The 12,651-nt window shown below is 48.1% G+C and overlaps 1 protein-coding gene across 3 annotated transcripts in view; it reads right to left on the bottom strand.

Annotated features, from left to right (window-relative positions):
- asap2b (ArfGAP with SH3 domain, ankyrin repeat and PH domain 2b) overlaps window positions 1-12,315 on the bottom strand; it is a 25,345-nt gene extending 13,030 nt beyond the window's left edge. Inside the window, exons 1-12 of one of the 3 annotated variants that reach the window (XM_063901764.1) lie at window positions 11,798-12,315; window positions 7,245-7,317; window positions 5,330-5,475; window positions 4,924-4,998; window positions 4,734-4,783; window positions 4,297-4,426; window positions 4,135-4,220; window positions 3,776-3,851; window positions 3,602-3,688; window positions 2,138-2,238; window positions 789-858; window positions 503-595 (exon numbers count right to left, since the gene is read on the bottom strand). In XM_063901764.1, coding sequence (XP_063757834.1) covers window positions 503-595; window positions 789-858; window positions 2,138-2,238; window positions 3,602-3,688; window positions 3,776-3,851; window positions 4,135-4,220; window positions 4,297-4,426; window positions 4,734-4,783; window positions 4,924-4,998; window positions 5,330-5,475; window positions 7,245-7,317; window positions 11,798-11,923 — 1,113 coding nt within the window. In that variant the 5' untranslated portion in view covers window positions 11,924-12,315. The remainder of the gene's footprint in view (window positions 1-502; window positions 596-788; window positions 859-2,137; window positions 2,239-3,601; window positions 3,689-3,775; window positions 3,852-4,134; window positions 4,221-4,296; window positions 4,427-4,733; window positions 4,784-4,923; window positions 4,999-5,329; window positions 5,476-7,244; window positions 7,318-11,797) is intronic. The other 2 variants (XM_063901762.1, XM_063901763.1) reach the window with 2 other exon arrangements.
- Between the last annotated feature and the right edge of the window lie 336 nt (window positions 12,316-12,651).

Genomic DNA, 12,651 nt, shown 5'->3' with positions numbered 1-12,651 from the left:
ACCCCTATTACACCCGTGTTACACCCTTATTATCCCCATATTAAACTATTATAACACCAGTATTACTGTTATTACACTGTTATTACACCCTAACTACGGGGCGTTAATACACATGGACACCGTCTGACAGGATTCAGGAACACTCCAGGGTTAGAGCAGTATTTTGCGTCTTTGCTGCTCGCTCTCTTAAAGTCCGTTTGATGAGTGAAATACTGGTGATTCTGAACAGTCTATTGTTGTCAACTATTAAAATGATGATTGAAATGACAGTCAACTATTTCAATAATTGAGCTTTTCTGACCTTTAAGAGTGATCAGCAACAATACAAATAAAAGTCAATTATGAAGAATTTCCCAAATGTAAGATAAGGTGTTGAGCTCCATCCTCTGCTGAGGGATCTGAGTGTGTTCACCGTGCAGGTTTATCATACGGTCACACGATGTGAAAAGGGTTAACGCTTTGCAATCAGTGGGAGGGGTAATGAACCATAGTGCCCCCCCACCCTTCTCTCTTTCATCCTTCTCCTCATGCTCCTCCTCCTCCTCCTGTTTCTCTTCTGCTGCTTGCTCTTTCCTGAGGACTCTTCATGTAAAAACTTCAAAATAAAAGAAAGAAGGAACAAAATAAAAATAAGAAGCTAAATGTTTAAATATTTGCTTTTTTCCCCAAAATAAAAAAACCTGGAGAAGATTTTTTTTTGATTGGCTGATGGACATGCAGGCGGGGGGGGGGGGGGGGGGGGGGGGAGGGTTCTCATGCAGGAGGACCAATCAGAGCGAGGATCTCACCGTGCCATGGGAGATGGTCAGGAAGCCGTTCTTCACCGAGCATTTCCTCTTCTGCCACACCTTCCTCAGCCTGAGGACAGACACCGGAGTAAAACAGATTACTCCACAAGCTATAAAACCCAGAGGCAGCGTTCAGCTGGAGGGAAGAATACGGATACACAGATAAGCAAACAAGAAACGTCTAGGATGTAAGGAGTTCAGATGTCAACAGTGAAGGGTCCTGCAGAGAACTAACACATTCAGCAGGAGCACCTCAACATGTTAACACTTTCTGAAGTAAAGAGCTAACGCTAGGCTATATCACCACCGCTAAGCTAAAGGCGGCTAATGTTGGGCTATAAAGGAACTACAGCACGGTCACATGACTTCACGTCACCACCGCTAAGCTAAAGGAGGCTAATGTTGGGCTATAAAGGAACTACAGCACGGTCACATGACTTCAGGTCACCACCGCTAAGCTAAAGGAGGCTAATGTTGGGCTATAAAGGAAGTACAGCACGGTCACATGACTTCACGTCACCACCGCTAAGCTAAAGGAGGCTAATGTTGGGCTATAAAGGAACTACAGCACGGTCACATGACTTCAGGTCACCACCGCTAAGCTAAAGGAGGCTAATGTTGGGCTATAAAGGAAGTACAGCACGGTCACATGACTTCACGTCACCACCGCTAAGCTAAAGGAGGCTAATGTTGGGCTATAAAGGAACTACAGCACGGTCACATGACTTCACGTCACCACCGCTAAGCTAAAGGAGGCTAATGTTGGGCTATTAAGGAACTACAGCACGGTCACATGACTTCACGTCACCACCGCTAAGCTAAAGGAGGCTAATGTTGGGCTATAAAGGAACTACAGCACGGTCACATGACTTCACGTCACCACCGCTAAGCTAAAGGAGGCTAATGTTGGGCTATAAAGGAACTACAGCACGGTCACATGACTTCAGGTCACCACCGCTAAGCTAAAGGAGGCTAATGTTGGGCTATAAAGGAAGTACAGCACGGTCACATGACTTCACGTCACCACCGCTAAGCTAAAGGAGGCTAATGTTGGGCTATAAAGGAACTACAGCACGGTCACATGACTTCACGTCACCACCGCTAAGCTAAAGGAGGCTAATGTTGGGCTATACAGGAACTACAGCATGGTCACATGACTTCACGTCTCCACCGCTAAGCTAAAGGAGGCTAATGTTGGGCTATAAAGGAACTACAGCACGGTCACATGACTTCAAATCACCACCGCTAAGCTAAAGGAGGCTAATGTTGGGCTATAAAGGATATATCTTGTTGTGAACGTGCTGCAGTGAGTGAATCTCCTGTTGCATGCTGGGACCCTGAGTTCTCACCCCTCGCTCTTCTTGTAGAGCGTGCCGCTGCACTCGGTGCCGTGCGCCTTGTTCCCCTGCAGCTGGTGCAGGCTGTATCCGCTCTGCTTGGCCTGCGCGTCCTGCAGAACACAAGATCAGCTCTAACATCCATGTTTGTAGTTCTGACTCCAAAGCTGCGATCACCCCGGACGCAGAGCGAAGATTCGCATCACGTTTCCCGCGCAATTTAGACCGCAGCGTCAGGCGGGGCTCACAACCCGCTCCGACAACAACAAACAACAACAACAACAACAACAACAACAACTTATTTTGATTTCATCGTAAAACACGTGAATAACTACAAACAGATCTGGGTTAGTCAAATCATGAGTCAATGCTTTGGTGAGACGGTGGCGTATGAGTCACCGCGCCGCGCAAAAACCTCTTGTCATCCGGTGTGATGCAGCCTTACAGAACCTCCCAGTACAGAACCACCCAGTACAGAACCACTCGGTACAGAACCACCCAATACTGAACTGCCTGGTAAAGAACCACCCAATACCGAACCTCCCAGTACAGATCCTCCCAATACAGAACCACCCCGTACCGAACTTACAGAACCACTCGGTACCGAACCTCCCAGTACAGAGCCTCCCAATACAGAACCACCCCGTACCGAACTTACAGAACCACCCGGTACCGAACCTCCCAGTACAGAGCCTCCCGGTACCGAACCTCCCAGTACAGATCCTCCCAGTACAGAACCACCCCATACTGAACTTACAGAACCACTCGGTACAGAACCACCCAGTACAGAACCTCCCAGTACTGAACCGCCCGGTAAAGAACCACCCAATACCAAACCTCCCAGTACAGAGCCTCCCGGTACCAAACCTCCCAGTACAGAACCGCCCGGTACAGAGCTGCCCGGTACAGAGCTGCCCGGTACAGAGCCGCCCGGTACAGAGCTGCCCAGTACAGAACCACCCGGTACAGAGCTGCCCGGTACTGAGCGCCCGGTACAGAGCCGCCCGGTACAGAACCACCCGGTACAGAGCTCTCCGGTACAGAGCCCCCCGGTACAGAGCCCCCCGGTACAGAGCCGCCCGGTACAGAGCCCTCTGGTACAGAGCCCCCCGGTACAGAGCTGCCCGGTACAGAGCTACCCGGTACAGAGCCGCCCGGTACAGAGCCGCCCGGTACAGAGCCGCCCAGTACAGAGCCGCCCGGTACAGAGCCCTCCGGTACAGAGCCGCCCGGTACAGAGCTACCCGGTACAGAGCTGCCCGGTACAGAGCCGCCCGGTACAGAGCCGCCCGGTACAGAGCCGCCCGGTACAGAGCCCTCCGGTACAGAACCACCCGGTACAGAGCTGCCCGGTACAGAGCGCCCAGTACAGAGCCGCCCGGTACAGAGCCCTCCGGTACAGAGCCGCCCGGTACAGAGCCCTCCGGTACAGAGCTGCCCGGTACAGAGCCGCCCGGTATAGCCAACACGTTTCACCTCCTTCGGCTCGGACTGCAGCGACGCCTTCAGGACGTCCCGGAGCTGAGTCAGCTGTTTCCGCTCCCCGTCTTGCGCCTGCTTTATCTGGACACCACCGAAGAAGAGACACGCGTTATATTAGTAGTAGTTTGTACAGCACCAGAAGAACCGGGGCTGCTCTCAGCTCCTCACCGTGGTCAGGTCTGCTGCCAGCTTCTCTACGGACGGCTTCAGACTCTCCATGGCTTTCAGTCCGTCCTGAAAGAAACTGACACCAGAACCAGGGTTAGACCAGAACCTGACGTGAGGGATGTGACGTTTTGCTCTCGTCAAATTTCCTTTCTTGCATTTTGGAGCTTTTTTTCCAGTTATTAGAAATAATCTTCGAGTGAACGTATAACTTTAATCCCAGAAATTCAGAGTTTTATCTCCCGGCCCCCGGCTTTGAAACATGGTGCTACGATGCCGTGACAAAATGAGGCATCAACATTGACAGACAGACGTCCTGCAGACAGACGTCCTGCAGACAGACGTCCTGCAGACAGACGTACTTGCACTGGGCGTGGAAATACTTGATGAGGTTCTGCAGGAAGTCCACGCCTTTCTTCAGCTTGATCTCGTTGACTTTGAGGAGATACTGCGGAGAGAAAGCAGAGTCCTCAGCCTCACAGACCCCTCACACACCCCTCACACACCTCACACCCCTCACACACCTCACAGGTCTGCAGTTGAAAGAGGCGGCGTTCCTTCTCCATCTCCTCTGCGATCTCCCCCCCGCTGAACTCGGTCCGGATCATCCCGTGCTGCTTGGCGTGTTCTCGCTTCTCTTTCTCCAGCTTGGCTCTGCAGCAGAACGCCCCGTGAGAAACAATGCAGGTTCCACAGCTGGCTTTTATTTTGACAGGTTCCACTTCCTTAAGTTACCTACAGTAACCCTAGCGTGCTTTAATAAATGTCCCCTGAATCATTTCTGATTTCTGATGATAGAGAACTTTCTTACTTTCTAGCAAAACGTTTATTGATTTTTTTCTTCTAAATGTGAATCAGAAACCGACTGCTGGGACGAAACATCCCCCAGGAACGTTGAAACACAAACCAACTCTCTGAAGTCAAGATTAGGATTGATCTGAAAATCTGAAGGTTTTCTCACAGTTTGGTTTCGTAATCCTTCCAGGACTTGTCAAACGGCTTTTTCAGATCCTGAAAGAGAGACACGATATTAACTCACACACACACACACACACACACACACACACACACACACACACACACACACACACACACACACACACACACACACACACACACACACACACACACACACACACACACACACTGACCCCTTTGACTCCCTTCAGGTCTCCCTTCAGCAGGCTGTCCAGAGGAAACGTGATGATGTTGTTCATGTTCTGCAGCTGCAGACAGGAAGTGACGTTAGGGGGGGGGTAGATGAAGCCACACAGCTACCAGAAAACGCGTGGGTACATTTCTAGGTCGATTAATAACATTTTCTTCTGAAAAAAATCAATTTATTTTGTTGATGTTCATTTCAGAGAAGTGTAAAATGCTCTCTAACATTTCAAATGGTTCCCCAAAGGTTAGTGTTTATTTTTGTTCAGAAAACACAAAGAGTCTTCTAAGAATCGCTACCTTTCTCCGAAGCGGTCAGCTTTATTTCATAAATGTTTTGGAGTTTTTTTGCGTAAATTTCACATTTTCTTGTTAATTAATTTTTTCATGAATCACCAGGTTTTTGAAGAGTGCCGTCAGCTCTTTGGTGAACACCGAGAACTTGAGGAAGGCCGTTCCTACGTTGGCGTCGTTCCTGGAGATGCAGCTGTCCCCGAAGCGCTCCATGGCCTGGACGTACTGCTCCTCGTTCTCCACGTGAGCTGAAACACAAAATTCATATTTAGAGAAGCATTTTCCCTCGCTGCGTGAAGAACCAGGCCCTTAATGAAAACAGATATCATGGTTTTATTTCCATATTTGTATTTGTTATTAGTAATTATGATTCCTATTGTTACTATGATTACTCTCACACTTATAGTTATAGTATAGTACACTTATAACGTTCTATATTGTTATTATTATTATTATTATTATTATTATTATTATTATATTATTATTGTTATTATTGTTATTATTATTATTATATTATTGTTATTATTATCATTATTATTATTATCATTATTGTTATTATTTATTGTTATTGTTGTTATTATTTATTGTTGTTATTGTTACATTTTGTGAGTCTGTTTCTCTCTGACTGTGATAAGACCCTCCGTCCCCCGGCTGATTATTAGCTGTTGCTTCACAGGATTTGAAAGCAGCATTAACTGCTGGGTTTTAGATTTTCATTTCTTTTTGGAAGATGGTGACAGCTGACCCGCTCTCTCTCCACCAACAGCTGCTGAAGGTTCATTTTACTCAGCATGTTAGCTTCAGGAACCGGAACGTTCCAGAAGCGTCTTATTTTAGGGGATGAGACATGAACAGTCTCTCTGTGAAGCCGCCCCTCCCTCAGCACGCTGGGACAGGACGGAGGAATGACAGGAATGTGGAGGTGAGACTCCACCTGTCTACACACACACACACACACACACACACTCTCTGATTTGTATTTCTGCTGACAGTGTGTTGCGACAATGGGATTCAAAGTCTCAACACCTCCGGAACACAGTGACATCACTATGGAACACTCATGATATTGTACGGCTAAGGGGCGGGACATCTCTAATCAGTTTCTTTAGGTAACTTTCACTTCTGATTTTGAACTAGTTTTCAAATTTGACTGGGCTCTGGTTTCAGACAGAGGGTGGAAAGAGTGCTGCAACTCTTTAAAGTAGAGACTCTACATACTGATATACACCTGAACATCAGCAGGAGAGGACTCTTTAAAGTAGAGACTCTACATACTGATATACACCTGAACATCAGCAGGAGAGGACTCTTTAAAGTAGAGACACTACATACTGATATACACCTGAACATCAGCAGGAGAGGACTCTTTAAAGTAGAGACTCTACATACTGATATACACCTGAACATCAGCAGGAGAGAACTCTTTAAAGTAGAGACACTACATACTGATATACACCTGAACATCAGCAGGAGAGGACTCTTTAAAGTAGAGACACTACATACTGATATACACCTGAACATCAGCAGGAGAGGACTCTTTAAAGTAGAGACTCTACATACTGATATACACCTGAACATCAGCAGGAGAGGACTCTTTAAAGTAGAGACTCTACATACTGATATACACCTGAACATCAGCAGGAGAGGACTCTTTAAAGTAGAGACACTACATACTGATATACACCTGAACATCAGCAGGAGAGGACTCTTTAAAGTAGAGACTCTACATACTGATATACACCTGAACATCAGCAGGAGAGGACTCTTTAAAGTAGAGACTCTACATACTGATATACACCTGAACATCAGCAGGAGAGGACTCTTTAAAGTAGAGACACTACATACTGATATACACCTGAACATCAGCAGGAGAGGACTCTTTAAAGTGCAGTACTTAGTAAAGGTGACTTTGTGGCTGCATGGGTTGCCAGGTTTGAAGTTCTGCAACAGAGAGCAGTTCCCAGCAAGGAGTGACAGACAAGGAGGATATTTCTGGACGGACGGTGGTGGAACTCACCGAGGCCCGACGTGTTGATGGACTTCACCGACTTCTTGATCTTATGCAGAACGGAGCGGTCCCCGTCCAGAGCCTGAGGAGCAGAAATGGTGTCAGCGCGTGAACGCCTCATTCAGAACTTTTTACAACCACCAACATATGTGGTATAAGATCTGCATCATCATAATAAATAAACAAAATCTAAACTTTATTAAAATGATTCAAAACAAAGGTTTCAATCACAGGGTCGATGTATCCCTGATTGAAGGCGTTACCAAATTGTTTGCACACTGACTGGACAAGGAGCCGTTTGATTGGTGTTTAACCACAGCGTCGTCTGCCCTCTGAGCCAGGACAGATCTAACCTCAATGAGACTTTTACCTGGTTCAATGAAGGATACATATATGTAAAGTTACCAAACTCATATGCACGATAAAAAGCCTTTTTATAGCTCTGCTCTTACTTATTTACCGCGCCTGGTTGTCAGTGTGACAGGGTTGCACTGCATCTGGTTGTTTCTGTATAATGACAAGAAAGGCTTCCTCTTCTTCTATAGCTTTATTGAGAGTGGAACACTGGACACACAGATTTCCACGAGGTTAACGCAATAAAGACTCAATAATGAAATGTTGTGTATGAATAAACTTGCCTTTCAAGTCACACTTTGTCAGAAACGTTATATATATATAAACTCCCACCATGAGCTCTTTGAACCTCTCCGATCTGGTTTCAGACCCCATCATAGCACTGAAACCGCCCTCATCAAAATAACAAATGACCTCCTGATTGCTGCAGATAATGGCCTAGTCTCCATCCTCATCCTTCTCGACCTCTCTGCTGCCTTCGATACCATTTCCCATTCCATCCTCCTCTCCCGTCTCGCTGAGCTCATCGGCCTTACTGACACTGCACTCTCCTGGTTCCAGTCATACCTCTCCAACCGAAAACAATACATCCCTTTGCAAGGCTCCCACTCCACTACAGCAGCAGTTAACCATGGGGTCCCCCAGTGATCTGTCCTTGGCCCTCTCCTCTTTACCATTTACTTGCTCCCCCTCGGTCAGATCATCCGCAACCATGGACTCAGTTTTCACTGTTATGCAGACGACACCCAACTGTATATCAGCACCAAGCCTTCCTCACATCTCCCACCAATACAACTCAACAACTGTCTGCATGATATCAACACCTGGATGACCAATAACCTACTGAAACTCAACACCAACAAGACAGAGCTCATGTTGGTGGCCCCAGCAACACTGCTCAAGAAGGTTGGAGACCTCACCCTGGTCATTGATGCTTCCTGTCAGCTGATGCACTTTGCTCAGCTTCATATCCGTGTTTCTGCAGACAAACGCAGAGTCAGCGCTCAGTGAGTCAGCACTCAGTGAGTCAGCGCTCAGTGAGTCAGTGCCAAAACATGCAGAGAGTCCAGAAGCTCAGGGATGTCTGAAGTCACTAACACAACACCATCTACAAAACCATCTGTCTGCAGTCGAAGGCTTCCCCTCCTTTAATGCAGACGCTGGAAATGTACTAAAGTATGAGTATATTCAGCCCACTGTCCGGCAGGGGCTCAGGCAGTGGGGCTTGGACTGGGAGCTGCAGGGTCGACGGTTCAAGTCCCGAACAGACCTAAAATATGGAGTGAGGACTGCTACTTGGAGAGGTCCCTGTCCACCTCCTAGGCCCTGCTCTGCTGCCCTTGAGCAAGGCACCGAACGACCCCTGGTTTCATCCTCCGATTCTCTTCTCTTAAAGTATTAAACATTAAAGGAACGTTTAAGAACCGCACAGAATCCACATAGTTTATACATACAAATGAAATATAAAATAAGGGAGTTCTGATCCACGGAGCAGCACCTTCGCTCTGATCCACGGAGCAGCTCCTTGGTTCTGATCCACGGAGCAGCTCCTTGGTTCTGATCCACGGAGCAGCTCCTTGGTTCTGATCCACGGAGCAGCACCTTCACTCTGATCCAAGGAGCAGCACCTTCGCTCTGATCCAAGGAGCAGCACCTTCGCTCTGATCCACGGAGCAGCTCCTTGGTTCTGATCCACGCAGCAGCTCCTTCGCTCTGATCCACGGAGCAGCTCCTTGGTTCTGATCCACGGGGCAGCTCCTTGGTTCTGATCCACGCAGCAGCTTCTTCGCTCTGAGCCACGCAGCAGCTCCTTGGTTCTGATCCACGCAGCAGCTTCTTCGCTCTGATCCACGCAGCAGCTCCTTCGCTCTGATCCACGGAGCAGCTCCTTGGTTCTGATCCACGGAGCAGCTCATTGGTTCTGATCCACGGAGCAGCTCCTTGGTTCTGGTCCACGGAGCAGCTCCTTGGTTCTGATCCACGCAGCAGCTCCTTCGCTCTGATCCACGGAGCAGCTCCTTGGTTCTGATCCACGGAGCAGCTCCTTCGCTCTGATCCACGGAGCAGCTCATTGGTTCTGATCCACGGAGCAGCTCCTTGGTTCTGGTCCACGGAGCAGCAACATGACAGCGAGGAACGGACAGCTTCTGCATCATATAGCAGCATGGCTGAGCTTCCTGCTGCCTCCTGAATCAGAAACATGCAAACTATCCCTTTGGAGTGGATTCAGGCGAGGAACCCCTCTGGACAGGACGAGCAACAGCAGCAGCCTCTGAGAGGTAGGGTCTGCGGTCTCTGAGTAGAGCCTTTATCACTTCAGAACGTGCTGTCTGGCAGCAACACAATGAAGGGAACACATTCTAAATATGTAGTGTGCCGTTACCCTGATGTCCACAGGGGAATCCCAAATATCTGCTCCCAATACCACCAGGAGAAGCTCCACACGTAGAGATATGCACCACTACGCCTTTAGCCGGGCTCACTCTAATAAGAAATGGAGGAGCTCTAAAGGGAACAGAGGAGCTTTAAAGGGAACAGATAAGCTCTGAAGGGAACAGGGGAGCTTTAAAGGGAACAGAGAAGCTCTGAAGGGAACAGGGGAGCTATTAAGGGAACAGGGGAGCTCTAAAGGGAACAGAGAAGCTCTGAAGGGAACAGAGTAGCTCTAAAGGGAACAGAGGAGCTTTAATAAGAAACAGAGGACCTCTAAAGGGAACAGCGGAGCTCTAAAGGGAACAGAGAAGCTCTGAAGGGAACAGAGTAGCTCTAAAGGGAACAGCGGAGCTCTAAAGGGAACAGCGGAGCTATTAAGGGAACAGGGGAGCTCTAAAGGGAACAGAGAAGCTCTGAAGGGAACAGCGGAGCTCTAAAGGGAACAGAGAAGCTCTGAAGGGAACAGAGTAGCTCTAAAGGGAATAGAGGAGCTCTAAAGGGAACAGAGGAGCTTTAAAGGGAACAGAGAAGCTCTGAAGGGAACAGGGGAGCTCTAAAGGGAACAGAGGAGCTCTAAAGGGAACAGAGGAGCTTTAAAGGGAACAGAGAAGCTCTGAGGGGAACAGGGGAGCTCTAAAGGGAACAGCGGAGCTATTAAGGGAACAGGGGAGCTATAAAGGGAACAGAGAAGCTCTGAAGGGAACAGAGTAGCTCTAAAGGGAACAGGAGAGCTTTAATAAGAAACAGAGGACCTCTAAAGGGAACAGCGGAGCTCTAAAGGGAACAGGGGAGCTCTTATAAGAAACAGAGGAGCTGTGAAGGGAACAGATGAGCTCTAACGGGAACAGAGGAGCTATTAAGGGAACAGGATCACCTTATCACCTGGATCTCCTACTAGAGTTCCATTGTGTTTCTTTAAACCAATCACCTCTCAGAGGGGCGTGGCCAGCAGCAGCTCATTCGCATTTAAAGCTACAGACCAAGAATCAGCTCTTTAGGAACAGGGCTGAAACAGAGGGGGTTATGGTCTGTTTGGTGTTTCAGCCAATCAGAGACAGGCTCTGTATAAATCTGAGACCTGGAATATACTATTGAAATAAAGAGTAGAAAAGGCTCAGCCGATCTTTACATTTTCAAACTCTCTGGAATATTTTGAAGGATTAAAGGATCAGTCTGAGGAGGTAATCACTACTACCAGTTAAAGTGTTCACAGTACTCAACCTTTGCCCTCCTATCAGCTGCACAATCATGGCCAGTTGCAAAACAAAGAAACGGCTCCGATCTTACAAAACGTTTCACAACCAGGAAGTGCATCTCTCTGTTCCTCTTTCTGCAGAAAACATACTTACTGCCTGGAAGACGTTTTTACTCAGTTATACTCAGATACACACTCTATACTCAGATACACACTCTATACTCAGATACACACTCTATACTCAGATACACACTCTATACACACTCTATACTCAGATACACACTCTATACTCAGATACACACTCTATACTCAGATACACACTCTATACACACTCTATACTCAGATACACACTCTATACACACTCTATACTCAGATACACACTCTATACTCAGATACACACTCTATACTCAGATACACACTTATATACACTTAGGTTTCAAGGTTTTATTGGTCATATGCACAGCTTATACACACAATGTGTGTGTGTGTGTGTGTGTGTGTGTGTGTGTGTGTGTGTGTGTGTGTGTGTGTGTGTGTGTGTGTGTGTGTGTGTGTGTGTGTGTGTGTGTGTGTGTGTTACCTCCTCCAGGGCAGCCACAGTGTTCCTGCAGTGGGACATCCTGGTGGTGAAGCTGGAGGTGGTGGGGGCTTTGTAGTCCTCATTAGTCTCCGATATAAACTCGGTCACACTGATGAGCTCCGGCATGGTGACGTCACATTAAAAACTAAGTAAAACACACACACACACGCACGCGCGCACACACCTGGACCGATTCACAGTCACACTGTCAGAAACATCCACCGAAGATCCTCTCCTGTGTCTCACTCCGCATCATAGCTCAGGATCAGATGTGAATCCAAAGTTATGAGGACTTTGCTCCTGTTGAGGAGGCACCGACTGACCTGAGGAGGCACCGACTGACCTGAGGAGGCACACACAGACCTGAGGAGGCACACACAGACCTGAGGAGGCACCGACAGACCTGAAGAGGCACCGACAGACCTGAGGAGGCACCGACAGACCTGAAGAGGCACACACAGACCTGAGGAGGCACCGACTGACCTGCTGCTGCTGTTCCAGCCGCACCTGAGGAAGCACCGACAGGGCGGGGTCTGCCGACTTTCACCGCGGCTGGCTCCATAAGCGGTGCATTAGCGCCCCCTGTCTGTCTCAGAGTGCATCACACCAGGGTTCAAAGGCTGTATCATCACATGGTTCAAGGGTTTTTATTATCAGCTGCACAGTGGCTACAGTAAAATCTTAGGCCTCCAACAATGCAACATGTTATAAACAGGAAGAAATAAGGACATAAAACTAACACTAAAGAAAGGGCTGAGCACGCAGCCTTGAGGGGCTCCGGTGTTGAGGATCAGGGTCGGGGACGTGATGTTTGCCACCCGCACTGCCTGGGGTCTGCCCGTCAGGAAGTTCAG

Source organism: Eleginops maclovinus, chromosome 15 (assembly GCF_036324505.1).
Source record: "Eleginops maclovinus isolate JMC-PN-2008 ecotype Puerto Natales chromosome 15, JC_Emac_rtc_rv5, whole genome shotgun sequence".
NCBI lineage: Eukaryota > Metazoa > Chordata > Actinopteri > Perciformes > Eleginopidae > Eleginops > Eleginops maclovinus.
This window is presented reverse-complemented; position numbering and strand designations above follow the sequence as displayed.